Source organism: Cyprinus carpio, chromosome A14, assembly GCF_018340385.1.
Source record: "Cyprinus carpio isolate SPL01 chromosome A14, ASM1834038v1, whole genome shotgun sequence".
NCBI lineage: Eukaryota > Metazoa > Chordata > Actinopteri > Cypriniformes > Cyprinidae > Cyprinus > Cyprinus carpio.
In genome coordinates, this window is record NC_056585.1 from 25,483,444 (window position 1) to 25,510,785 (window position 27,342).

A 27,342-nucleotide genomic window follows, 5' to 3' on the forward strand; every position below is an offset into this window, starting at 1 on the left:
GTTTTAAGGTGTTTTGTAGCAGCAAGACTTACATGTGAGGACTACGAGAGCCACGCGGATGCTGAGGTCCACCATCAACGCCCATCTGGGACCGCAACGTGCCACCGCCGGCGGGATCAGGATTTCTGCTGACACGTAGAACTGCAGCGCATAAGTGATGTAGATCCCAAAAGAGTAAAGCAGCTTCACGGCCTGATATAACCTATACACAGACAGACAGACAGACACGTGTTTTTATTTCTGCAGCCACTGATGTCGAACTGATCACACAATCACTGAATATAAACCACTTAGACTAGTCTTACAAAGTTAGTCATCTGGTCATAACATTTTAAAGTTATAAAAAGGGAGAATGGTCTAATTTGAAACCAAAAAGTAAGTCTGATTACCTCTTGGCTAGCTACTAGTTGATGAAACTTTGGCAATATTTTATAAATGTCGATAAAAAAGTTTTGCGAAATGACGCCGTTTCCATTAACTGATGTTATGCGACTAAAACTTAATTTTTTTACTCTCGCGATAAGTCATAGCAACGGATTTTGATGGATTTTGGCTACACTAGCCATTATATCTAATCGAAGGAGGCGTATGTGTGTATCTTGACAGAAGCAGCATGGAGAGCAGCTTTTGGGACGTGCTGTGGTGCGACTGGTATCACAAACGTTGACTAGAGCGGCAGCGATCAGCTCCGTTGGCTGTTTTGGAGCTGTAACGTGCCGCAGATGTGTGCAGGGTAAATAGTCTAAGCATTAATGGCAGGGAAAGCCCCTTATACTTGAGAGCAGCCACATATGAAGTGTTTCTTGGAGGTTATATTACATCGAGGAATGATCATATGACTTTAAACTTATGAAATGCGAACTATTACTACCGAAAAAACTTTTTTTTTTTTTTTGCGAAATATTCCTTTTTCGAATTGCCTGAAAAAGCATCTCATGCAAGCGTAAAAACTTTTTTATCTAAATAATAAAAATTTATGTCTAAACATATGTCTTACCATCAATCCGCAATTCAAATCTCAAATTCAAAATGCGCAGTTTGAAGGTTAATGGAAACACAGCTAGTGACAAACCATGGTACACAGCAAAACTCAGACAGCTTCGTCAGGCAGAAGAGGATGCTTACAGGATTGGGGTCAGAATCTTGTATAAACAGGCCAGAAACACACTGACAAAAGAGATCAGAGTGGCTAAGAGGAGCTACTCCAAAAAGCTGGAAAACCAGTTTTCTGCCATTGACCTTGCATCAGCATGGAAAGGACCGAAAGACATCACAAAGCACAAGACACCATCTCCCAGCATTGTAGAGAATCAACAACTGGCTGACGATTTGAATGAGTTTTATTGCAGGTTTGAAAAACCCTGTCTCACACCTCACTCCCATTCTGACCTTCTCTCCATGGATCGATTAACACCTCCAGCAACCCCCCTCCTGCACTTCAGGTCTGCAAAAAACATGCATGTCAGGTCTTCCGGAAACAGAAGAGAAGGAAAGCACCAGGCTCAGATGGTGTTACACCAGCCTGTCTAAAAACCTGTGCTGACCAGCTGACCCCCATCTTCCCATCTTCACACAGATCTTCAACAGATCACTGGAGCTGTGCAGAGTCCCAAAATTACAGGACTAAATGATCAGAGACCTGTGGCAGGTTAAAAAGCTGGCTCTCTGGTGCAGTTAAAACAACCTGGAGCTGAACACGCTCAAAACAGTGGAGATGAAAGTGGACTTCTGGAGGAACTAGGGGTGTAACGGTTCTCTGTAAAAAAAAAATAACCGTACCATTCTCCACCCATGGTTCAGGACGCACTTGCACCGGTGATCAACTTAAAGGTGCTGTAGCTGTAGAAGTTTTTGACTACTAAAGCATAAAAATACTACAATATGTTTGCAGATATTTAAGAAACATGCTATAAGTTAACATATTTGTTTATCTGAAAAACAATGCTACAGTCAGTTATTCTCCTTTGAAAATGTGCGTTCCGGGCCGGAATGTCAGTCTCTTGTTTTGGTTTGTGAAAACCATCCACTGCCAGTTTACCCAATTGTATCTCGGCACCCAGTTCATGCCAACTCACCCCAAACAAATAACAATACAAACAACTCATATAAGAATTAAAACAAAATCAGACATAGTAAATGATGAAATACACACTAATGCGTCACGTCTGAGGAGGAGGGACCAGGTGAAAAAAACTCTCTCCAATATTTTGATTTTGGACTGCAATATCTAGTTCAACCACTCGGTGTCAAACCTACATACAGCACCTTAAAATCTGACAACTTATCTGTAATACGGCTTCTTAAAAATAACAACACGCAAAACAGACAGAGTTCGGCTAATATATGTTTCTGTCGATGGATGCGCATTCTGGCTTCCCAATACATTACAACAACAGTGATAAAAAAAATAAAATAAATAAAAAAACCTTGGACAAACCAGTCACTCATTGTATAGTTTGTTCAATGCAAGTGCTGTGACCAATATGACCAGTCTATTATGCTGCAATCACCCGGGTGTTGATAGCATGTGTGCACAGGTGAGACCTGAACAGCACACGTTGCTATCTGTGTTTAAACTAAACTCATAAAGCCTTGCCAGTTTAAACAATCAAGAGCCAGAAGATGCAAATGAGAACTTGCGCGTACAGTGGGAAGATTTGTGTGTGCGCTCATCCGAAGCACTAAACCCGTCTCAGAGAGTGTGCAAATATAGAGTCTTGTACTTGAACGGACAAATTCACAAAAATTCTAAAAGGCCTGTCTTGGTGAGTATCCTAGCAGACATATAGTCAGCTGAATGTACAGTATGAGTGTACTGGATCCCTGCATTGTCTTAAGGGGTCATATGATGCGATTTTTTACTTATCCTATTTTTATTATCTGTATCTTGTCAGTGTCATTCTGTTTGTGCTGTGGAAGCTTCTGTGACCAAAACAAATTCGTTGTATGTGTAAACATCCCTAGCAATAAAGCACTTTCTGTTTCTGATTCTGATTCTGAAAAAGCATTTGTGTCTGGAGTGACACAACAAGCACTAAACTGTAATAGCAAAACAAGACGGACACTTCTGCAATTCAGCATAGAGTCCACAGCTTCTCCTTTGCACCTGAGTTTGTCAGCAGGAAACAGTGATGTCAATGGGTGTATTTGGGTCTGTTCCCAGTTCCTTAGTAGTTTCAGACAGCTTTTTTGTCACATGGGCTCAGTGACCTGTATATAATGCTTTCTGTGTATTCACCTGAAGTGAATAAGTCTCAAACTGAGAATCTGAAATCAACTCCCTTCAATTTCCCAGCTCTAGTACACCAAATCGCAGCAAAACTTAGAAAAAAATAAACACACACACACAGATATTATATATATATATATATATATATATATATATATATATATTTGTTTTTTTTTTTATTTTTTTTTTTATTGAAAGGTTAGGCTGGACTTGGTGTGAATAGATTTGGTATATTAAAAATATAAAAATACTATAAATATTATTACAGTGTTTATTATTGTGCACTTTTATTAGTTACACTACTAAAAACTTTTTTGTTATTAATTGATCAAAAATAAAGTAAAAAAGTAATAATGTGAAATATTATTAAAATTTAAAATATTTACGTTTATTCATTTTAAAATGTAATTTATGCAATTCCTGTGATGCAAAGCTGAATTTTCTGCATCAACACTTCAGTCTTCAGTAAAACAGTAATAAAAACAGCAATCTTGTGAAAATATTATTACAGTTTAAAAGAACGGTTTTCTACTTGAATATTTTTTAAAATGTAATTTATTTCTGTGATCAAAGCTGAATTTTCAGCATCATTACTCCAGCCTTCAGTGGCACATGATGCTTCAGAAATCATTCTAATATGCTAATATGAATAAACATTTATTATTATTATTATCAATGTTGAAAACAGCTGTGCTGCTTCATATTTTTGCGGAAACCATGATACATTTTTTTCAGGATTCTTTAATGAACAGAAAGTTCAAAGAACATAACTTATTTAAAATATAATTTATTGAAATTTATTTATTTTATTTTTTAGCATGATAGTGCATGGATATTAGTCTCATGTCCATCCTAAAAATCAGGATAGCTTTTGTGCATTATATTTTTGTAATGTACTCACCAGCACAATGGTAAGTTTAAAGTGATGCACCCACCAACACAATCTCAAAATCAATTTAGGTTTCTTTTAGGTTTCTCCAGGCACTCACCAGCACAATGGTAAGTTTAAAGTGATGCTGCCCCGGATATGCTCTCCGAAGCCAATGTAGCCGATGGTGCCCAGGGAGATGTAGAGGGTGGTGACGATGCCCATGCCAAGATACAGGACCGTGGTGAAGTTTCTGGGATTCTGCATCTCACAATCAAGAGCAACCAACTGAAGAATATTTATTACAACACTGTCTTTTTTCTGATAATTTTTCTGTGGTGACAAACAAAATATCAGAGCAAAAGAAAAACTTACAACTCCAATTCCCTCAAAGGCAAATATTGCTGTTCCAAAGAAGAGAGGATAGTCAACTCCTCTTCCTGCCAGCGGGAGGTTGATAGGGTATGGGATATTCTGACAAAGCAAAGAAGGAACAGAAAAAAATGTCTGACAGTCTGTGACATTTTGAATATATATATATATATATATATATATATATATATATAAAAAATCAAAATTACAGTAAAAATTTTTAAACATTATCAAGTGGACTCCCAAAGTCTGGGACGATAAAAATGCTTCTGTTTAACATTTTCTCTTTTTTTCTGTAGCATTTACTTGATCAAAATTACAGTAAAAATTTTGAAATATTATTGTTGTTTAAAATAACCATTTTCTTTTTAAATACATTTGAAAATATAATTTATTCCTATGAAACAAAGCTGAATTTTCAGCATCATTACCCCAGGCTTCAGTATCACGTTCCTTCAGAAATCATTTTAATATGCTGATTTGCTGCTCAAGAAACATTATATCATCATTATAAACATTATCAATTATTATCAATGGTGAAAACAGTTGTGCTTTCATATTTTTCAGTAAACCATGATACTTATTTATTTTTTTCAGGATTTATTGATGAATATACATTTCTATGAATAAAACAGCATTTATTTGAAATAGAAATATTTGTAAAATTATTAAAAGTCTTTATTGTCATTTGATAAATTTAATGCACCCTTAAAAGTTTTTATTTCTTACAAAAAAAAAAAAAAATAAAAAAAAACCCAAAATGACCCCAAACTCATTATACAATCAAATAAATTATAAATATATAAAAAAATATTTTATTAATTATACATTGTAAATATTTACATTTGTCAAATTTTGTGATAATATTATATAATAGAAATGTTATAAAATAAAAATGAAAAATGAAATAATGCATTATTATGTAATATTTACAAAGTCTCTTTTCGGACATTGCATAAATCAGATCTTTAAATTATTTTTGGAGCAGAAATGTTATACAAATGAAATCATGACTACAATTCACAGTATAAATTTACAGGGATTGTACTGGTTCAAGATGCATTTAGAGGAAATGCTTTATGTCCAGCATTTTTGAAACCCTTGACTCTTTACAAAAACAACAAACCAATTTGCAATCTCGAGCCAGCTAGACAAAGAAAGACGAATTTTCTTTCTTCACTGAAACATTGTTACCTTCTTGCTTGTTTCTCAGCAGCTGCCTTGTTGATTACAGGCGGAGGGCCTGATTTAAAGCCTTTAAAGCTGTTCAATATGAAATGGGCTCTAAAAAACAACCCTGAAACCTGTCATCGACACTTAACTCTTCATCCATAACACCTGAGACTCAATCAGCAGCCCGGGGAGAGGCCTTGGTCCTGAGGACTGCTTGGAGCAAAGTATCTATTGTTGTATCATTGCAAATCTAACAAACTTTTTTTGTTACATTCCATTTGAAAAGTGTATTTGTGCTACATATGCGTTTAAAATAAACAAACATTTGTTTAATATTTTATTATCTAATGCATATATAATGTTATATGTATTATATATGAATACACTATAGGCTATTCATATATAGTGTGGCTTAAGTGTTCAAATACGTTTTGGCCGACTCAGGATGTTGTATTGTGGGCTACCGTATCATACATGACACTAAATCACTATAAATAATGATGCAATATATGAAACGTAACTTTTAAGAAATTCAGGCCATACACTAAAACACCATTTTAAGTGTGTCTTACCGTCAGACAGTAGTAGTATATGAGGACCAGGCTGACACACATGGAAATGTTTGCTACCAACGACAGAGGAGCCAAGTACTTGAGGTTGCGGATAAACACCAACACGATGATGAAGGGCAGGAAGAAGAGCATGTAGAGGCGAGAGTCGTAGCTGGGGACAATCACTGCGGTTTGGTTGTTGTGACAGTTCCCGGTCGTCCCGTTTGCAGTCTCAACCACCTTCAACATGCAAGCAAATGGAAAGATTCTTTTATGGCAGTAACAATACTCCTTTAACAACCTGACAGAGAATTTTAAATTTGTAAGTTCAAATTATAGAAAGGAAGAACATCTTTTTGTTGGGGGTGGCAAACTTAAGCGCACTAAAGCACATTGCTGCCCTCTTGTGGTGAGTAAAGACATTTGCTCACAGTATTTCTGATGCATTTACAAAAGCTTTTATCTAAAATGAACATATATTATGCTTTTAAAGTTTAGAAGTTCACTGTGAATTAAATCTAGCAAATACTATCAGTTGGCCTACATGAACACTACTGTTTTCTCTGGATTCATATTTTTTATATGACAATAAAGGACATTATGCCGTGTGTGATTCTGAAGAGTATTATTTTAATGTGGGAAAAACCTTTATTGGAAATCTGACAAATGTCTCTTCTTCTGTATTTATAGCTCTCTTACCTGTTTGACATTGTCGCTGAGGAACACAAAGTAAACGCAGCAGAAGCCCAGCTGGGTTATGTTGAGGAACATATTCACCACACGCCTGAAAGCCAAAAAACACGTACAGGTCACAAATCCAGCCGTTTAGACAAACTGCCCACTAATCACACATACATTACTGTTCAAAGATTTGGGGTCAGTAAGATTTTTTTTTTTCTTTTTATAAATACTTTTACATCTTCAGATTAACAGATGCATGGCTGATGTATGTGTGCTATCATGTGCAAGGTGTGAAACAGTGACGTTGCACAGAGATCAGGTGCTGAGAGTCATGTGACAAACGGTTAAAGATCATGGTGAGAACAGCAGAAAGTGTAAGTCAACTTTAACATAGTGCTGAATTTAAAAACTGCCCTGTAAACACTGAAACACAGACGTTCAGTTACTGTACCTTCCCCACAAAGAGTGTCTGCTCAGCCACGACACGTTCTCCATGCCATACTCCACTGCATCTCCATAGGAAAGAAAGGGCTTGCCCATCTAATAGACAATATTTCATTTAAAAAAAAAAAAAAACACAAATTTAAATACTAAAAAATGTTCCTGACCAATCAAACATAACTTTAAATCTAGACCGTGGATGGATAAATGATTATATATATACAGTACAGGTCAAAAGTTTGGAAACATTACTATTTTTAATGTTTTTGAAAGAAGTTTCTTCTGCTCATCAAGCCTGCATTTATTTGATCAAAAATACAGAAAAAACAGTAATATTGTGATATATTATTACAATTTAAAATAATTGTTTTTTAAATTTATTATACTTTAAATTATCATTTATTTCTGTGATGCAAAGCTGAATTTTTAGGATCATTATCACATGATCCTTTAGAAATCATTCTAATATGATGATTCATTATCAAAGTTGGAAACAGTTCTGCTGCTTAATAATTTTTCAGAACATGTGATACTTTTTTAGGATACTTTGATGAATAAAAAGTAAAAAAAAAAAAAAAAAAAAAGGTAGAAGCTATGTTTTTAAAATATAAACATTTTGTAATAACAATATACACTACTGGTCAGTAATTTGGGGTCAGTAATTTTTTCTTTCTTTCTTTTTTAAATAAAATCAATACTTTTATTCAGCAAGGATGTGTTAAATTGATAAAAAGTGATAGTAAAGAAAATATATTATTAGAATATATATTATTAGAATTTTTTTTTTTTTTGAATAAATGCAGTTCTTTTTAACCTTTTATTCATCAAATATATTAGACAGCAGAACTGTTTCCAACACTCATAATAAATCAGAAAATTAGAATGATTTCTAAATGATCATGTGATAGACTGGATGTTACATGTGACACTGAAGGCTGGAGTAATGATGCTGAAAATTCAGCTTTGCATCACAGGAATAATTTTTTTTTTTTTAAAGTATATTCAAATAAAAAACTATTATTTTAAGTTGTAATAATATTTCACAATATTACTGTTTTTTTTCTGTATTTTTGATCAAATAAATGCAGGCTTGATGAGCAGAAGAGACTTCTTACAAAAATCATTAAAAATAGTAATGTTTCCAAACTTTTGACCTGTATTGTATATATAGAAAAAATACAAAAAAACACAAATACAAAAAAAAAGATAGATAGATAGATAGATAGATTAACAGAGATGAATAAATATCTCACTGTAACTATGAAGGCCTAATGCAAATGATAAAGGAAACTATACTAAAATTCACAATGACAGAAAAAAAAGAAAAAATAGATGTTAGGGATCAAAAACACTTGTCAAGAACATGAGGGGCAATATTTCTAAAAACATTCAAGCTGTTTATTCTTACTTTGCGCTTAAATGATGTGCACATCTCACGAGGAGGTTCATGCAGTGAACAGCCACGATACCCATAGCCAGAAGACTTAAAGGCCCCAGCTGCAGCATGAGAAGAGACGGAGAATAACAAACCATTGATAAAGCATTTAATCAACTATAACATTAACTCGCTGGAGTAAAGTCTTTTAAAGAACATGAATTTCAAACACAGCTCAGCAGGAACAGTCTGAAATGGAGTGCTTTAACATGCACTCAACATGCTGGTCACGGCTCTTCTGCTGATTTAATAACTGATCTAATTATCTCATTTAGATTTTCAGCATCATTACTCCAGTCTTCCTCAGTCTGATTTGCTGCTCAAGAAACATTTCTTCTTTTTCTCAATGTTAAAAACAGCTGTGCTACTATCAACAAAAATAATAATATTGATAATTAGTGTTTCTTGAGCAGCAAACCAGCATATTAGAATGATTTCTGAAGGATCATGTAACACTGAAGACTGGAGTAATGATGCTGAAAATACAGCTTTGGGTCGCAGGAATAAATTACATTTTAAAATATATTAAAATAGAAAAATGTCTTTAAGTAGAAATAATATTTCACATTATTACTGATTTACTGTATTTTTGATTAAACATATGCAACCATAACAAAAAAAACAAAAAACAAAAAATTCAAAAAACTTAAAATTCAACAATTCAGAAAATAAAAAAAAAAAAAAAAAAAATTAAAATAAAAATAAAAAAAATAAAAATATACACTTAATTTATTTTTCCTTAAACCTCAAAAACTGCAACAATTGTGCACCCTGACTGTAGCTTCTCTCTTTTTATTAATGAATGCATGTACTGTATGTGCTGCTCCACATGACAGCTGTATCACACATGAACAAACACATTCTCTCTTCAAAAACTAAAACCTGTCCTAGGTGTGCAGGCTTTTAAAAATCACAAGACTTACGAGAAACGAAAATGAAAGGCACACATGATATAAGTAGATAAGTACATACTACAGCTGCCACAATCAAACAACAACAGGATAAAATCTCAAAGAGAAGCGTACGTGCAACAATACACATTTTAAAGCAATGATGTATGATTTTATCAAAGGCAACCAGAACATTTAAAAACATAACATCCTGAGCGTTCATCTCCAAATTAAATTTTCTGTCCTACCACGAGTCCTGCATTCTTGACAGCCAGAGGCAAGCCGAGGAGTCCCGTACCAATATTTCCTTTAAGTAAATGAATTAAGGTCTGAAGAAACCTGAACAAAAAACATAATAACACAAAATTAAAACTGGCCTATGAACATGAAAGTTTTAAAAGGTGATCACAGTGCTTACGAGGATCCTGTTCTTCCTCCGATTCGTTCATATTCTGTCTGTCGTGGGGAACCGGGTGAATGGATGGGCTCATCTTCAGCAGGGCTCTCGTCTCTTCTAGAAAAGTCTGGGCCTAGGAGCAACACACACACAAATATAGCTTTCACATAACGAACAAAAAACACATACGCTATCCTTCAAACGTTTATGAAAAAAGACTCTTGTGTTCTTCAAAGATGCATTTATTTGATCAAAAATAGAGTAAAAACAGTCATTTGTGACCCTGGAGCACAAAACCAGTCTTAAGTCACTTGGGGTATATTTTTAGCAATAGCCTAAAAAACATTGTATTTTTGTAGATTTTTATTTAATGCCAAAAATCATTAGGATATTAAGTAAAGATCATGTTCAATGAAGATATTTTGTAAATTTCCTACTGTAAATATATCAAAACTTAATTTTTGATTAGTAATATGCATAGCTAAGAATACATTTGGACAACTTTAATGATGATTTTCTCAGTATCTTTTTTTTTTTTTTTTGCACCCTCAGATTCCAGATTTCAAATAGTTGTATCTCGGCCAAATATTGTTGAAGCCTAATAAACCATACATCAATGGAAAGCTTATTTACAATTATAACATATTTCTATTTTAATATATTGTCAAATGTAATTTATTCCTGTGATGCAAAGCTTAATTTTAATCATCATTACTCCAGTCTTCAGTGCAGGGTTATTATTATTATTATTATTATTAACTATATAGACACATTTAAAAAAGAAAAAAGGAAAAAAGAAAACTACAAAAATAACTAAAACTTCAAAATTAAAATGAAAAGAGAAAAAGTTAAAAATAAAAACAAATTCAAATAATAATAAAAAAGAATAGTATCTCAATCATACAAATAGAAATCATTCTAATATACTGATTTGCAGCTGAAGAAATATTTTTGTGGAAACCATGATACATTTTGATCACTTTTGATCAATGTCTTTCAAAAAAAAAAAAAAATCTTCAAACTTTATTGTATGTTTGTTAATTTATGGCATTATCTTTTACCAATTTTTTTTATTTTTTTTAATTTTAAGCTTAGCAAAATTAAAATAAAATAAAATAAAGTTAAATTAAATTTAATTAATTAATTAATTAAAATAAAAAATACAATTAAAAAATAAAATAAAATAAAATAAAAAATAATAAAATAAAATAAAATAAAATAAAATAAAATAAAATAAAATAAAATAAGATAAACCATCAGTGTCACATAATGAAAAGGAAATTGGTTTACCGTCCTGATAGTTGATATCAGAGGCCATGCTTGCATTGGTGGGGTGTAATTTGCCACTGATAGCTTCACTGATCAAAAGCTTCCCTGCATCTACAGGCTCTGTGACCGCAGACAAATGAAGAGAGTTAATAGCCCTCCCAGAACACACCAATGACGCACAACGTGCCCTTTCTGCATCATTATATTCTGTATCATCTCCTGGAACTGAAAACAACATCAGGATTTGAAATATGCCAAATGATAGTATGCAATCTACATTAGTTATATCTGACACTTTAATATATAGCTGTGAGAATTTCACAGAGCTACTACATCATTCACAGCCACCATCTGTATTATTACGCATGTAGAAAAACGATTATGAACTATTTGTCAAATATGCTTTTTATGTCAGCTGTAAACACAAGCTGTATACTCTGTTTCATAGTGCTGAAGACATGAGGGTGAAACACACCAGCCGTACGAGTCAAAAAGAAACTATTCCAAACCACACATTTGCAGAAGCATCTGATACGATTCAGAAAACTCAGCCACTGAACAATAAAAGCTAACAGATATTAAAACACACCAACAATAAGACTTAGCTTTTACAAATACTCCTCCATCACACAAAGTAAGTATAACCTGAAGCTGTGAATGTTATACGTTAAAAAAGAAAGCTTGGTTCTTTTGCTAGCGCATAGACAACCATGTTATCATATGATAATGCAAAGCATGTCAAAGCTAAAATCAATGTTTAACTTTGGAGTGGCCTTGAACATATTTCCCATTGACTACTTAAAGTCTTGGTATGTAAAAGTCAAATCAATAGAAATACAGATCAATAGAAAAAAAAAGAAGAAAAAGAAAAGCCTTTCATGACCATGCAGTTCACTTGGTATTGATGTAGATTTAATAAACAGGTTGCATAAAAAAAACAAGCTCTAAATAGAAGTCTTAATCAACAAAGTAAAAATACATTTCTTAGTTGTAACTGTTTCAGAAAGGACACTGACATGCAAAGTTGTATTGAAACACTGTGCAATAAATAATGTAATAAATGCAATAAATAAGCTCCCATGTCTAGCACGAGTTAACAACAAATAACTCATTTCATAAAACATTTATTAATATTTGTAAATGCTAGTAAACTGTTCTATGTTGGTTCATGTAGTTCATTCAATTAGTGTATTAACTAATAACAATGTTTGCTTTTAAAAATATATTAGCACATATTGCAATTCACACTAATGTTAATAAAGGATTGTTTGTTCATGTAAACTGATATTGTTAAGTAATGTTAACACATGAAAGCTTACGGTGAAATTATCAAACATAACCAGGTAAATGTAGAACAGGAGAGCCACATAAACTGAATACTGTATAACAACTGACATATGACAATAACCCGTAAAGAGTAAACATATAAATAGCAATAATTTCATAAATAACCAGTGATATGTCCTTCGGGAGTCAGTGCTGTCACAACAACAACAACAGAAGCTGTGCTGTATGCTAATGTAGTGCTACATGAAATGACAGGTTTGTACTTACAGTAAGCACAGTTAAACGATGTACACCTACTATATAGACCTCATAAAGTCCATATCTGATCCCGGACGCGCTATGAGAGCTCAGGAGCGCACAGATGAGCTGACGTGCTATGATTTGAAACGGCACTCCTGCTGAGATAGCGTTTATCCGCGGCTCCAGTCACGTGACCATCAGCGTCGTGTCGGTCAGCTGATTTCACTTCTGCTCGGCAAACCAACAAACACGACTAATAATTCTGTGTTTCTGAACTTAAAATTAAGAGTTTAACTTTTACATTTTATTTAAATGCAGTATTGCTGCTTTGACAAAAATAAAAAGATCGTAAATTATGTTAAAACATTATTTATATATAAAACTTATTTTATCTTATATTTTATTTTATTGTGTTTTATTGTTATATTTAATTTTATTTAAATGTATTATTTAAGTTTCTGGAAGAAGGGGGCGTTTTGAACACAAGGGATCATCTAAAAATCTTGCACTGATCTGCTGCACTCCTTTTTCTGTGCATGTTGGCTACGTCTGTGTGTCATTTTTTTGTGTCAGAATGATAACATCTGAGCTCTTGCAATGTCACATTTGTTAGTATTAGCTCTGCTGCATTAATTCAAGATTCAAGATTTTTATTTGTCACATACACAATTATATAGAGCATATATAATCAGCAGTCTAATGTGAGTCAGGTCCGCTCCATGGACAGTGCAATTATTAAAGAATACAACACAGAAGAAAATATACATAAATATAGCTATTAAAGAATGAAATAAAAGTAAACAATAAAAATATAAGAATAAAATATAAAAAAGATGTATACTGTAGAATTAAATATATAGTGGAAAATAATGTGCATAAAAATAAAAATAAAATATTAAGATACACAGGAATGTACAAGAGGCAAGAGGCAATTATATGTCACGAGATTAATTCATGCATTATGCAGTTTTATTTATGATTTATGTGGAACTACTCCATTCGCTGTTGTCACTGGAACACAATCATCAGCATCATAGATTATACAGGTCCTTCTCAAAAAATTAGCATATTGTGAAAAAGTTCATTATTTTCCATAATGTAATGATAAAAATTAAACTTTCATATATTTTAGATTCATTGCACACCAACTGAAATATTTCAGGTCTTTTATTGTTTTAATATTGATGATTTTGGCATACAGCTCATGAAAACCCCAAATTCATATCTCAAAAAAAATTAGCATATCATGAAAAGGTTCTCTAATCGAGCTATTAACCTAATCATCTGAATCAACTAATTAACTCTAAACACCTGCAAAAGATTCCTGAGGCTTTTAAAAACTCCCAGCCTGGTTCATTACTCAAAACCGCAATCATGGGTAAGACTGCCGACCTGACACCCCTCAAGCGAGGAGGGTAAGACACAGAAAGAAATTTCTGAATGAATAGGCTGTTCCCAGAGTGCTGTATCAAGGCACCTCAGTGGGAAGTCTGTGGGAAGGAAAAGTGTGGCAAAAAAACGCTGCACAACGAGAAGAGGTGACCGGACCCTGAGGAACATTGTGGAGAAGGACCGATTCCAGACCTTGGGGGACCTGCGGAAGCAGTGGACTGAGTCTGGAGTAGTAACATCCAGAGCCACCGTGCACAGGCGTGTGCTTTTGAACCAGAAACAGCGGCAGAAGCGCCTGACCTGGGCTACAGAGAAGCAGCACTGGACTGTTGCTCAGTGGTCCAAAGTACTTTTTTCGGATGAAAGCAAAATTTTGCATGTCATTCGGAAATCAAGGTGCCAGAGTCTGGAGGAAGACTGGGGAGAAGGAAATGCCAAAATGCCTGAAGTCCAGTGTCAAGTACCCACAGTCAGTGATGGTCTGGGGTGCCATGTCAGCTGCTGGTGTTGGTCCACTGTGTTTGATCAAGGGCAGGGTCAATGCAGCTAGCTATCAGGAGATTTTGGAGCACTTCATGCTTCCATCTGCTGAAAAGCTTTATGGAGAATGAAGATTTCGTTTTTCAGCACGACCTGGCACCTGCTCACAGTGCCAAAACCACTGGTAAATGGTTTACTGACCATGGTATTACTGTGCTCAATTGGCCTGCCAACTCTCCTGACCTGAACCCCATAGAGAATCTGTGTGGGATATTGTGAAGAGAAAGTTGAGAAGACGCAAGACCCAACACTCTGGATGAGCTTAAGGCCGCTATCAAAGCATCCTGGGCCTCCATAACACCTCAGCAGTGCCACAGGCTGATTGCCTCCATGCCATGCTGCATTGAAGCAGTCATTTCTGCAAAAGGATTCCCGACCAAGTACTGAGTGCATAACTGAACATAGTTATTTGAAGGTTGACTTTTTTTTGTATTAAAAACAACACTTTCTTTTATTGGTCGGATGAAATATGCTAATTTTTTGAGATATGAATTTTGGGTTTTCATGAGCTGTATGCCAAAATCATCAGTATTAAAACAATAAAAGACCTGAAATATTTCAGTTGGTGTGTGCAATGAATCTAAAATATATGAAAGTTTAATTTTTATCATTACATTATGGAAAATAATGAACTTTTTCACAATATGCTAATTTTTTGAGAAGGACCTGTATATCACTGGTATCATTGTTGTGTTAAAATATTTGCATGTAATTCGTATCCCAAATCTGTGTCTTGTTCCACTGCTGAGAGACCAGCCTCGGCCTGGAGGTCAGTGTTCACTGACTGTGACACACTTTCAGTCCCGACTGTCATTCAAAAGACAAAATAATACGTGATTAAATAACCTATTGTGTGATAATTCAAATAAACATTAATGTGTTCATCGGTAGTTAATGCAAAGTTGAAACACCTTAAATGATATTTGTAAATCCAGTGGAAAAATACGGTATATCCACCTGACTAGTGACCGTCCACAAAACTGGAAAACTTTCTGAATGTATATAAGCGGTAGGCCAATTTAAAAATAAATATTTAATAGGTGAAAAAAGAGGAATTAGGGAGAATCAATCAATTATGAATAATTTATTGCTAGTATGTGAATAATATGAAATAATGTAATCAATAAAAAATTAACTGTAATCTGATTACGAGTATTCTGAAATGTAATTTAATGAATGTAATGTAATTTAATCAAATGAACGCTTTGTAAGGAAATAGTAATTTAGAGATGGTCCCTAAATTAAACAGTGAGTCATCTGACTGAACAGCAACAGTGATTCATTTGAGCTTGAAGCGACAATCTGATCGATCATGACGGTATTTTCACATTTTATTTACAATATAACTCATAAAGATATGTTTATATTTTGCTTGCAAATCTCTGGGCATCTGAAATCACTTTTTATTTAGCATACTTCCCCAGACACTTCGCTTTGTAGCTAGCTGGTGAATGCTGATCGATTCTCTTTTAGAACCGATGATTTCTTTTCTCATGACAGACCCACGAGTTTTTTGTTGACATGACGTGTGAAGGATGCTCTGGAGCGGTCACTCGAGTGCTTACAAAACTGGGTATGCTTTTGAATTTTTCAGATTTCAGACATCTTCAAACAGTCCTGCTGTAAGACAGTTTTTATTAACCTGTCAAAACTATTTCAAACCTGATATTGGTGAAAGTGAAACTACTTTGGTTAAATGCATCAAAGTAAACTAATATATATATATATATATATATATATATATATATATATATATATATATATATATATATATATATATATATATATAGTAGGAGTCTTTGTCATAGTTTATAGTTCAGGGTGTTTCTCAACAGATGTCAAGTTTGACATTGATCTGCCCAACAAGAAGGTCTTCATCGAGTCGGACAAAGACACGGATGTCCTTCTGGAAACACTGAAAAAGACTGGCAAAACTGTGACCTACATCGGTCCGAAATAAAATATTCTACATTACAAACTCTAAGGTGAGAAGCAGCTGTTTGTAATTCAAATATATACTTTTGTTGTTAACAAACAAGCATTATCTAATAGAATATCTTTTGATTCAATATTAGTGTAGTGTCATAGAGTTTTCAGTCTTGTGATCAGACTCAAGACTTACTTGAAAGTCCAAAGTTTTTTTGTTTTTTAATGTTACAGTGTAACATAATGGTTTTATGATCAGTTTCCATCCTCCTGATAAGCTCGCACAAATCAAGTGTGTCTGCTTTTGTATATTTTATACTCTAATATACCTGGATATATTTATTATGAGTGCATGGCCTCCTTTTTGCTTTCAGGTAGTGAAGCTTTTAGTTTTTCTTTAATTTCTGCAACACACATATACTGCATTTGAAATGATGTAAAGTGGACTTGTGTTCAGCTCTACTTTGGTTCTTTGAAATATGTTTTAATAGGTTTGAAAATGATGATGTGGGACTCCCTCATTGGACCGTACATCACACATCAAACAAATTATTACATATCTTCGGGACCACTGAAGGAAATCTGTTCAGCGGGGCCTCCTGAAGAGCAGCTAGCAGGCTGATTTATATCATCTGTATTATGAGAATGTTGAAATCTAACCGTTTACAATGTGGTTGTTTTCCTGCCACACATACTTGTAATTGTATAAGTGTCTAGAACTTCAAATAAAGGTTCCTGTATTCACTGAGAGGAAAGAAAACTGTGTGTGTTTGGCTATAACCAGTGTTATTTTAGTTTAAATTAAAATTCTGCTATAGTTATTATTAATATTTTGAATTAGATTATAGTTTACAAAAATTTTAGGTTTGGTTTCCATAAGTTTTTTTTTTTTTTTTTTTTTTTTTTTTTTTTCAGTTTTAGTTATTTTAAAACGTCAAGTTAAACTAAATGAAAATGAGAAAATTTATATAAATTCAGTGTCATGCTGTCCTTCAGAAATTATTCCAATATGTAAGGGATAATGTACATCCAGCCGGTTGTTATCTCAGAATAAACCCCTTCAGGCTGATATTAGACCCCTCACGGAGGGGTTAATTCTGAGGTTAATAATATATACACTGCCCTCCATAAGTATTGGAATGATTAAAAGGTGAATATGAGACAAAACTACAGAATGTCACATTTTATTATTGGGTGATTCAACACAAAGATGTCTTACCAGCTAAGAAGATCAGCACATTTAGAGTTTCATCTCCCTATGTGATGTGAGCAGAAGTATTGGAACAGTTGCCTCACAGGTCTTTCTAAGTGTTCAGCTGTGTCCTGTTGCATTAATTCTTCAGATATTAAAAGCAGGGATGTGTCTTATCAGTTATATCCATTGCTTCTGCATTCTAAGTCTTGCATTCGATGATGACACACACAAACCAGGATGAAGACGAGGAAGCCGACTCTGAAAGAAAAGCAAGCAATTTAGATGCTAAAAGAAAAGAGGGAGTCAATTAGAACTATAGGAAAAACAAAACATATTGGATCAGGACAGTGACCCAAAACACACTGCCAGTTCAGTCAAGGACTTTATCAGGGCAAAGAAATGTAAAGTCTTAAATTGCCCAAATCAATCTCCAGATTTAAATCCAATTGAACATTAATTTCACCAGCTGAAGAGGAGACTAAAGACAGAAACTCCCCAAAACAAGCAACAGTTGGAATTGGCTGCATTAAAGGCTGGGGAAAAGCATTTCAAAGCATAAGACCAAGAGTCTGCTGATGTCTATGGGTCACAGATTCACTGCTCTGATTGCACAAAAGAGATCTGCAACTAAATATTCGCTTTTAATCTTTCACATCTGCCTTAAATTCAACTGTTCCAATACTTATGCTCACATCAAATAGTGGGATGAACTCTAAAAGTGCTGTCCTTTTTATTTGGTAAAACATGTTTGTGTCGAAAGACCTAATAATAAAATGTGAAATTCTGTAGTTTTGTCGCATATTCATCTTTTAATCATATTTGCAAATGTCTTGACTCCACAGCAGAGAAATCAATTTTGTCTTTACTGTTCCAATACTTATGGAGGGCACTGTATATCCTGTGATACTTTTTTTTCAGGATTATTTGATGAACATTTAAAAAGAACAGCATTTATAAGTCTTTATTATCACCTTTTTATCCACTTAACTAATCCTTGCTGAATAAAAGCATTAATTTCTTTCAAAAGAATAAATAAAAAAATACTGAACCCAAACTTTTGAATGGTAGTGTATATTGTTACAAAATATTTATATTTTGAATAAATGTTGCTCTTTTTATTCATAAATTTTTTTTCCATCAAAAAGTCCTGAAAAAAAGTATCACAGGTTCAAAAAAAATATTAAGCAGCAAGACTTTAATAAATCAGCACTTAAGAATTATTTCTGAAGGATCATGGAGACTGGAGTAATGATGCTGATGAAAATTCAGCTTTGCATAACAGGAATAAATTATATTTTAATGTATATTAAAATAGAAAATCATTATTTTAAAATGCAATAATATTTCATAATTTTACGGGGGTTTTCTCTGCAGCCTTGATGAATGAAGAAACACTTTTTGAGATTATTTTCAGCTTCAGTGCTAAAGCTCCTAATGGAGTAATATATCTGTACAAAAGAACATTTTTTATTTTTGTGAAGCAAACGTCACTGGACTGGGCTTATATTTTTAATTGCACTCAGTTCGCCAGTAGGGGGCAATGATACCCTGTCTATAAAACAAAGCCATTTCTCCAGGCAGCATTCTTTAAATTTGGTATCTGCATGCTTTTTCAGGCCAATGGCCCCTAGCTGTACAGATATATGTATATATTAATATCATAACTGTTGTACATAGTAATATACTTTTGTACACATTTGCGTATGGGAGAGACAATTAAACACTATATAAATTGTAGCTTTCAAACTAGGATAACATATTCTTTTATATTTTCTTTTAATACATTATTAATTTTTTTTTTTTTCTCAAAAATGTGTTTCCTTTGCAGTTAAAGATTTCTGTTAAATGTAAACTGGACATATGTCACATCTAAGAAGGCAAAAAGCATGAAAAAAAAAAAACATTTACATTTTCTAATGCAAAAAACCCCAAAGCAAACCGTTTCATTAAAGTTGGGCAAGTATATTGAAAGATATCCTACAAAGAAGAGCCATAAAAGCTGTTTCACAAAATGCTGTTAAGCAGAGTCATCAAGCTGCTGCCTATAAGAATGTATGACAATGAGCAGCTCAAGCGACAATGTTTCATTAAAGTACAAATGACTGTACATCTTCTACTTTAGAAATGGGTGTTTGCTGGAGACCAATAACATTTTTGTGTATTATCAGCACTGTCTAGTGTGTGGAATACAGATCCACAAAATAACAGTGAGTGTAATAATTGTTCTCATTGATGTAGAACAGGTTCTTACCTGAACAGAATCTGAAAGAGTGAATCAGAGGCTTGCTTTCTATTGTTCAAGCTGGTATAATTGCTAAGGGAGTAGCCTATAAATGCACAAGACATGCTGACAGGCAATGCAGCTGTACTGAACCAGAGCCGTCATCAGGGGTAAACAACGTCATGAGGGGCTCTCTGAGGTCCTCTAATTTATTTACTAATGAAACAATACCATCTAACTCCATGAATAGATTCCAGTCTGGATAGAATTCAGCAATATTGCAGTTGCGTATCACTTAACAACTAACCAAAAGACAAGAGTAAAACCGTCTTCTGCCATTCTTTTCAAAGTTTGCCATGGAAACTCACTCATGCTACTGTGGTGTCAACACAATTGATCTTTTGTTGTCTGGAATGGCTAGTGAAAAGAGAAAATGCAAGGAATGCTCAGCCGTCCAGACCGTGTGTAGTGACTGGAGAAGCCTTCGCAGCCGTAACAAGTGTCAAAAAGATCTCCAGCAGTTCTCGTCGGCTGGAGAAATCCATGAGTGGAAAGGAAACCCCTCGTATACAACAAGGACTAGTGACCTCCTTTTTGAACAAAGACAAGTAATTACTTTTTTCTTCTTTTGCATGACAAATGAAGTATCACCACACAAATCTGCAGTACAGGGTAAATCCTTGATTGCTATCAGGAACTTTGTCTCAAGCCCATTCATTTCTCTGAAGTAATGAATCACTGTTAGAGACTGACTGTGTTTTCAGTGTGATGCTGCAGATCACAAATACAGGCCATTAGCAAGTTATTACTGTGATCTTTGTTTGTTTGTTTTTCATGTCCGTGGGTTTGAAGAGACTCCAATAACATGATATTTATCCCCTTGAATGCAAATTTTAGCAGGGGGACCCTGCCAAAAAATGTGTATTTTACCCCCGGAATGTGATTTTTACCTGGGTACCCCCTCGAAACACGATTGGGCTAGTTTTGGGCTAGTCTTAAATAGCGATTGTGTGGGTTTTCTTGTGGAAACCTGGCAACCCTGACTTTAATCATAACTTAGTAGTTCCTTTCCACTTATGTGACTTAGCTGTGTGGGCTATTGGGTAATGTTAACCAAACCTATTTTAGGCTTTATTTCAGAAATCTGTTTCGTAATACCCACTTTTCAGTATCCAATCAATTCCTAATGAACAAAAGTCCAGCGTTATATTTTCGCATTTAACACCATCCAGCAGCCATTTGTAACTTGAATATGCAAGGTGTCCAGCGATGCTTGCAAAGTTATTTGCCTGTACAAAAACAGTGCATTATGCTGCTTTATCTTATCATTATATAACAACTTATCAAGAATCAGAAACACAACACATTACAAGTAACGCAAGTTACGTAATCAGATTACTTTTTTCACACAACTTATTTTTCAGTTAATTAATGCCATTTACCTTGTTTTCTTATTTATTGACTGACAGCTCTCCTGTCCCCATGTAACACATTACTTTCTATAAAAAGTAACTAAGTAACACAATTAAATACTTTTTAGGGAGTAATGCAATATTGTAACGCATTACTTTTAAAAGTAACTTTCCCCAACACTGCACACTGGTTTGGAGCACATATAGATTTAGCGTTTACTGCACTGTTATTATTCAAGCGCTAATGCATCGAAAGTCTTGCACATTCTAAGAAAATAACCAAATAGCTTACTTCCACGATGCAAAATAAACTAGATATTAAATTTATAAATATGTCAAATTACTTAAGTAAAATGCAAACAGCAATTCACACTTACTTATAATACAGCAGGTGCTGCTACAGAAAATGTAAACATGACAGTAGTTCTCAGACAGCCTTATAAAAGAAATAACCTATAGGCTATGTTTATAGAATTACATACATTATATGACTAAAAATACATTTTATGGCTTAAAATGTATATTTAATGTTTTTATTTGGCTAATTTAACATCTTTTTAAAAAAATAAATAAATAAATAAATAAAGTAATGATATAATAACAGTATTATACATTTGAAATAACATATATATGTTTAAATCCATTCATACTTTGCCTTAAATGAAAATTTATTTGTAGTAAATGCACCATTAAATGCCACTGCTAATGTCTGAATGTCCTCAGCTGACCAGCCAGCAGGGCAGACAGATTCATAATCACTGTTAGATTCTTTCTCAGGACAGACTGTAGAAAATAAACATTAAACATTTTTTTCTTCAGTGTACTCTAATGGTCATCTAAAGCACAAATTCTTCAGTACTTTCATAGTGTGTTGATACAGTATCAGACACCAGTTTAAACTGTTTAATGCTCAACAAGGCTCAGTTTAGTGCGTGAAACAAATGAAGTGTAAATCTATTGCATGATGAATTTGATTTGAATAAAAGACACAACTGTTTGGTGACAGGCTTAAACAGGGCTTTCCCTGTTCACACCAGTGCATTCACAAATGAACTGCTACTGTTTCAGGACTGAGCATCCTTTCAGTAAACTGAGTCCTGACCAAATCCAGTCTCAAATGACTGCTGCTCGATAGAATATTTGGACTTTTCACTTTGGTGCTTCTGAAAACAGTACTTTTTTTTTTTTTTTTTTTTTTTGCAAAGGATAAAATCTGCAGATAAATGCCAAATGGGGCACTGAAAAGAATTCCTTCTTTTCTCAAGATTTTGAGCCTGAAAGACGTGACTAAAGGGAGATGCCAAACAGGTAGAGACAAGTGCAATCATGCACTCATCAAGGTAAGAAGCATCCAATGTAGCAGAAGCACAGCAGTACAGCACAGCCTTTTCCAATTAATTGTTTAAAATGTTTATGCTTAAAACAACTGAAAAGTATCAAAAATAAGCAAATGTTCATTGAAAAATAGTTCACTCAAAAATAATTTACTCTTCCCATATGAAAGTGAGGATCTTGAGTTATGTATGTATATATGTATATACATATGTATGTATTTATTTATTCTTTTTTTTTCTTTTATTTATTCATTGAGCTCAAAATAATTTGAGAGCTGTGGTGGAGAGTTGAGTTTAGTGTCTGTCATTTAGTATTTTTACTCACAAAACAAAACAAAACAAAACAAAACAAAACAAAACAAAACAAAGATAGTGATAAACAGTATTATTATATATATATATATATATATATATATATATATATATATTTTTTTTTTTTTTTTTTTGCTGCAGCGTGCATTGGTAAAAAATAAAACAACTGCCCTCATTTTATATAGTCCATGAAATTATAACATGTTATCGGTTATGTGCTAAATTAGCTGTTAAAAATTTAACAGATGGAGCAAAAAACTGAAGCTAATTATGAACACTGGGGGTTGATTAAATGCTGCTTTAAATGATGTTTAGTAGGAAGACTCTATGGATTATTCATTCCATTCAAATTTCAGAAGAAAGCTGCTGAGGTGGCAACACAAGGACATTTTTATGAGTTAATATTTCCATTCTTAATATTCTTGTCATCGGCGCTGTCAAGTGTTTTAAATGTCTTCTGTATCGAATGCTCCTTGTGGGGATTATTACGGAATAACTGGCCTTCAGGAATGTCATTTTAAAAATAACTGATTCAAAATGAGCTGCATTGAGATGACAAAAATGTTGTTCACACATTTGGAGGGAAAATTAGGACAGGTCATTTTGTAGTTCTTCTGTTTGGCCTAAAGGTTTTAATATCTCTACTTAAAGTCATTTCATTTCTATCTTATATATACTGATGGTGTCTAAAACTCTAGTAAACATTTTGTTCTATTGTTCTTTGTTTTTTTCTTTTTTTTTTTTCTTTGAATAAAAATCATCAAAAATGCGACAAGCAGGGAAGTCTGTGCTCATTTTTCCTAAGTAATAAATGACTTGCGCCTCAGAACATGCAGACAAAACGCTGTAACAAATGCTGTCATGTTATCTTGCGTTTGGAAGCGGATGCCTGATAATATTTGGGAAAACAATCATGTAAGACAGTTCTGAGAGGCAATTATACCAAATCTTTTTGATGACAGGTTACAGCTTAGGCATTTAAGAATGACTTAAACAACATTTGAGGTGTGTGTGATGATGATATCAGGGGTGTGTTTCCCGAAAGCATCATTAGTCAACTGTAGTCGCAAGTTCTGTTGTTACCAACATAGTTCAACGATTCGATGTTACATATAAAACCATAGTTCAAACAAACATTTCCAAAAAGCATCACAAACATATGTGGTTGGAACCACAGCTCTCCACCTGTAGTTGAAAGCAGTATAGCACAAGTTTTGTACAAATGCTCCAGAGCTGGTTTTCATACAGTAACCCTGGGTAAAAACCAGTGCTAACCATATTTCTAAATTACGAGTGTGAACATACCTTTACCCAGGGTTAAAAGTGGGGTTTAGAATGACGATAACCCAGGGTTAAGCACAGTGTTATAATGAAAATTATTAGGAAAATTCGTCTAAATATAAAAATCACCCTGTAACTTAAAATGATTATCAACATTAAAGATGTTATTTTATTTGATGACAGCATGTTATTCAAGCCCTTGCGTGTTTCATTTTTATGAATTTAAGTACAACCTGGAGCCAGTTGCATAAAAGGTTAAGACTAGTCTTAAAAGTTAGTCAGCTTTTCCTTTTTTTTTCTTATTTTCTTTTTTTTTTCTTTTTAATTTTTTTATTCAGTTACATAAAAGCGTAGATTAGTTGAATCCAAAAATAAGACTGATTACCCTTTGGCTAACTGCTAGCTGGTCAAATGTGTACTTAAGTCACTGACTTAACATAGAGGCTAAGTTTATGCAACTGGCCCCTGAACATAATTCCTAAGGTTTATCTAGCTTTTAATATAGCCTACACGTCACCAGGAGATCTGGACCAAGCACTAACAACCCCTCCGGCTGACAGGATCTCTCGCCCACACTGCTGCATTCTTATCCAGTTAGAGGCACATAATCACGACCTGCTCACTATTCTGTCCATTTGTTCCATCTGTCAGCTGACCATTATTATCTTCCTGATGTTTTCTCTCCACGTCTATCTGTCATCTGTGGAGTAAAGGAAAAAAAGGATACAAATGAAGTGCTATTGTATTTTGTCTAGTGCGCACTACTGCCTTCTGCTTCTTCACCCATACAGAGTTCTCACCACGACACGGTTTTCTTTAACACTTCAGCATCTCTTCACTGTTGGATAAAATGGCCACTTTATAATCACAGATTACATCTAATCTTACACTCAAGTGGATCTGCAGCATCACTGACAGTGCTGTTAAATCCATGGCTTAATCTGCTCATAGCAAACCATAGTTTATGGAGATTAATACCATTTGTACACTCCACAGGCAGCACAAAGAAATTAAAATTGCAAAATTAATTTTGTGGAATTAATGTTTAAAATGAAATAATACAAATTGTGGCATTTAATAAATAAATACTTCATTGATTTTACAACTTCATTTTTGGACCTCATCCGAGTACCCGAAACTGGCATTACTTTTATGTCTCTCGTTTCATACAAACACAACTTATTATAATATACTATATAGTGTGTGTGTGTGTGTGTGTGTATTTTTTTTTTTTTTTTTTTTTTTTTTTGTGTGTGTGTGTGTGTGTGTGTGTGTGTGTGTGTGTGTGTATTCTGTAATATAGTGTTCATCTTGATGCCAGGCACATTGTGTCACACATAGTAATGGATATTTTGTCTTAAAGGAATGTTTAAGACAATGAACAGGTAAGATTTCAAAGCAATTTTAACCTCAAATATGTTGATGTAATTATTTTTTTGCTAGAAACAGAGCAACTGAGCTATAAACTAATAATTCCCAGGGTGTTCATTTTTGATATCAACACTTCAATTTTCCCTATAGTTAAGATGATCATTCTTGATTTCAGGAATTGCAATTTTACTAGTAAAAATTCAATTCCTGATATCAAGAATTCCCATTGTTACGTCTGATGGCAGATGGACTATTCTGATGATGAATTTCATACCTTTTATGGACCTTGACACGGTTATTTACTTGGCAGTCTATGGGACAGTCTCAAGCCTCCCGGTTTACATCAAAAATATCTTAAATTGTGTTCCGAAGACGAACTGAGCTTTTACGGGTTTGGAACGACACGAGGGTAAGTGATTAATGACAAAATTTTCATTTTGGGGTGGAGTATCCCTTTAACAGTCAAAATGGCTTGCCATAGCCAGGGTTTATTTTGGCGATAGTAACAGGATGGCTGTACATTAGTCCCTATATAAATTATTCATATATCTTACAGTTGAGAGTAGTTTTGTGTAGAGGTTTTAAGTTTTGAATCAAGGAATCAAGTTAATTAGCAAAAACCACTGTGCCATTGAACAAGGGACCTGTCCTCGAAGTCTCCATCTAGACTGAAGCTGAATTGAGTGTCTTTATAATATTATGCACCTGAATCTCATAAATAGTGTGTGTGTGTGTGTGTGTGTGTGTGTGTGTGTGTGTGTGTGTGTGTGTGTGTGTGTGTGTGTTTTGTGGAAGTAGTTTACGCAGTAGCCACACTGGCAAAAAATGAAAGGGTCCATTTCCAAATGACAGAGCAGCTCTTGAGACAATGAGATGGTTCACTGTGAAAAGACACATTCAGTTTGTGTGGGCTCCTTTCAGCTGACGTCATGACAAAGAGAGGTTTCTCTTGCCAAACACATTCTGTCATTGTACTTGCCATCACAACTTTTTCTGAGGATGAAAACGCATTGCTTTTCTCACTGATGTTATAAGTTACATAATCCTGTATGTTGGACTCTAACAGTTTTAATTATATTTCAGCTTTATCAGCATAATGCCACTTGAACCTGCCCTATAAAGTATATGATTTATGCACACATCCTTCTGTGTAGATGTACAGTAAACTAACGTGTGATGATATATTCCTGCCCATTGTTGATATTATTTGCTGTTTATTTAAAGTGTAAACAGGAACTAGGATGAAAAGAGACCCTGCTCCTTAAAGGATGTGAAGAGCATTATTATTTAAGAGTAAAGTAATATTATAAAAAATATTTGCAACAATATGTGTATAATACTAAAAATCTGAAATGTTTTCGAAAAAAAATTGATAATTTTACATTATACCGTGTATGTACACACATAGGTTTTGTTTCATTTCTATTGTTTTCTTTATTTTATATTGTTTGTAATACAAATGCGTGTTCAAAATTGAAATGTGTTTTAATTCCTGTTATAAGTTTCAAGGAGTCTGTGACCCTTT

The 27,342-nt window shown here is 33.9% G+C and overlaps 2 protein-coding genes across 2 annotated transcripts in view; one reads left to right on the plus strand and one right to left on the minus strand.

The window, feature by feature from the left end:
- LOC109101961 (proton-coupled amino acid transporter 1-like) overlaps window positions 1-13,064 on the minus strand; it is a 32,738-nt gene extending 19,674 nt beyond the window's left edge. The window contains exons 1-11 of the mRNA XM_042770358.1: window positions 12,861-13,064; window positions 11,328-11,426; window positions 10,059-10,170; window positions 9,889-9,979; window positions 8,725-8,812; window positions 7,326-7,416; window positions 6,893-6,977; window positions 6,215-6,433; window positions 4,473-4,571; window positions 4,219-4,385; window positions 33-202 (exon numbers count right to left, since the gene is read on the minus strand). Of these exons, the coding sequence (XP_042626292.1) occupies window positions 33-202; window positions 4,219-4,385; window positions 4,473-4,571; window positions 6,215-6,433; window positions 6,893-6,977; window positions 7,326-7,416; window positions 8,725-8,812; window positions 9,889-9,979; window positions 10,059-10,170; window positions 11,328-11,355 (1,150 nt within the window). The 5' untranslated portion in view covers window positions 11,356-11,426; window positions 12,861-13,064. The remainder of the gene's footprint in view (window positions 1-32; window positions 203-4,218; window positions 4,386-4,472; window positions 4,572-6,214; window positions 6,434-6,892; window positions 6,978-7,325; window positions 7,417-8,724; window positions 8,813-9,888; window positions 9,980-10,058; window positions 10,171-11,327; window positions 11,427-12,860) is intronic.
- Window positions 13,065-15,986: 2,922 nt separating this feature from the next.
- LOC109101963 (copper transport protein ATOX1-like) lies at window positions 15,987-17,439 on the plus strand. The gene is made up of 4 exons (XM_042770701.1): window positions 15,987-16,083; window positions 16,266-16,338; window positions 16,601-16,750; window positions 17,183-17,439. The coding sequence occupies exons 1-3, from the start codon at window positions 16,078-16,080 to the stop codon at window positions 16,723-16,725; spliced, it is 204 nt and encodes a 67-aa protein (XP_042626635.1). The 5' UTR covers window positions 15,987-16,077; the 3' UTR covers window positions 16,726-16,750; window positions 17,183-17,439.
- The last annotated feature ends 9,903 nt before the right edge of the window (window positions 17,440-27,342 follow it).

Coding starts and splice junctions, on each gene's coding strand:
- LOC109101963 (XM_042770701.1), top strand. Junction 16,339..16,600: donor TCGAGTGCTTACAAAACTGG/GTATGCTTTTGA, acceptor GTTTCTCAACAG/ATGTCAAGTTTGACATTGAT.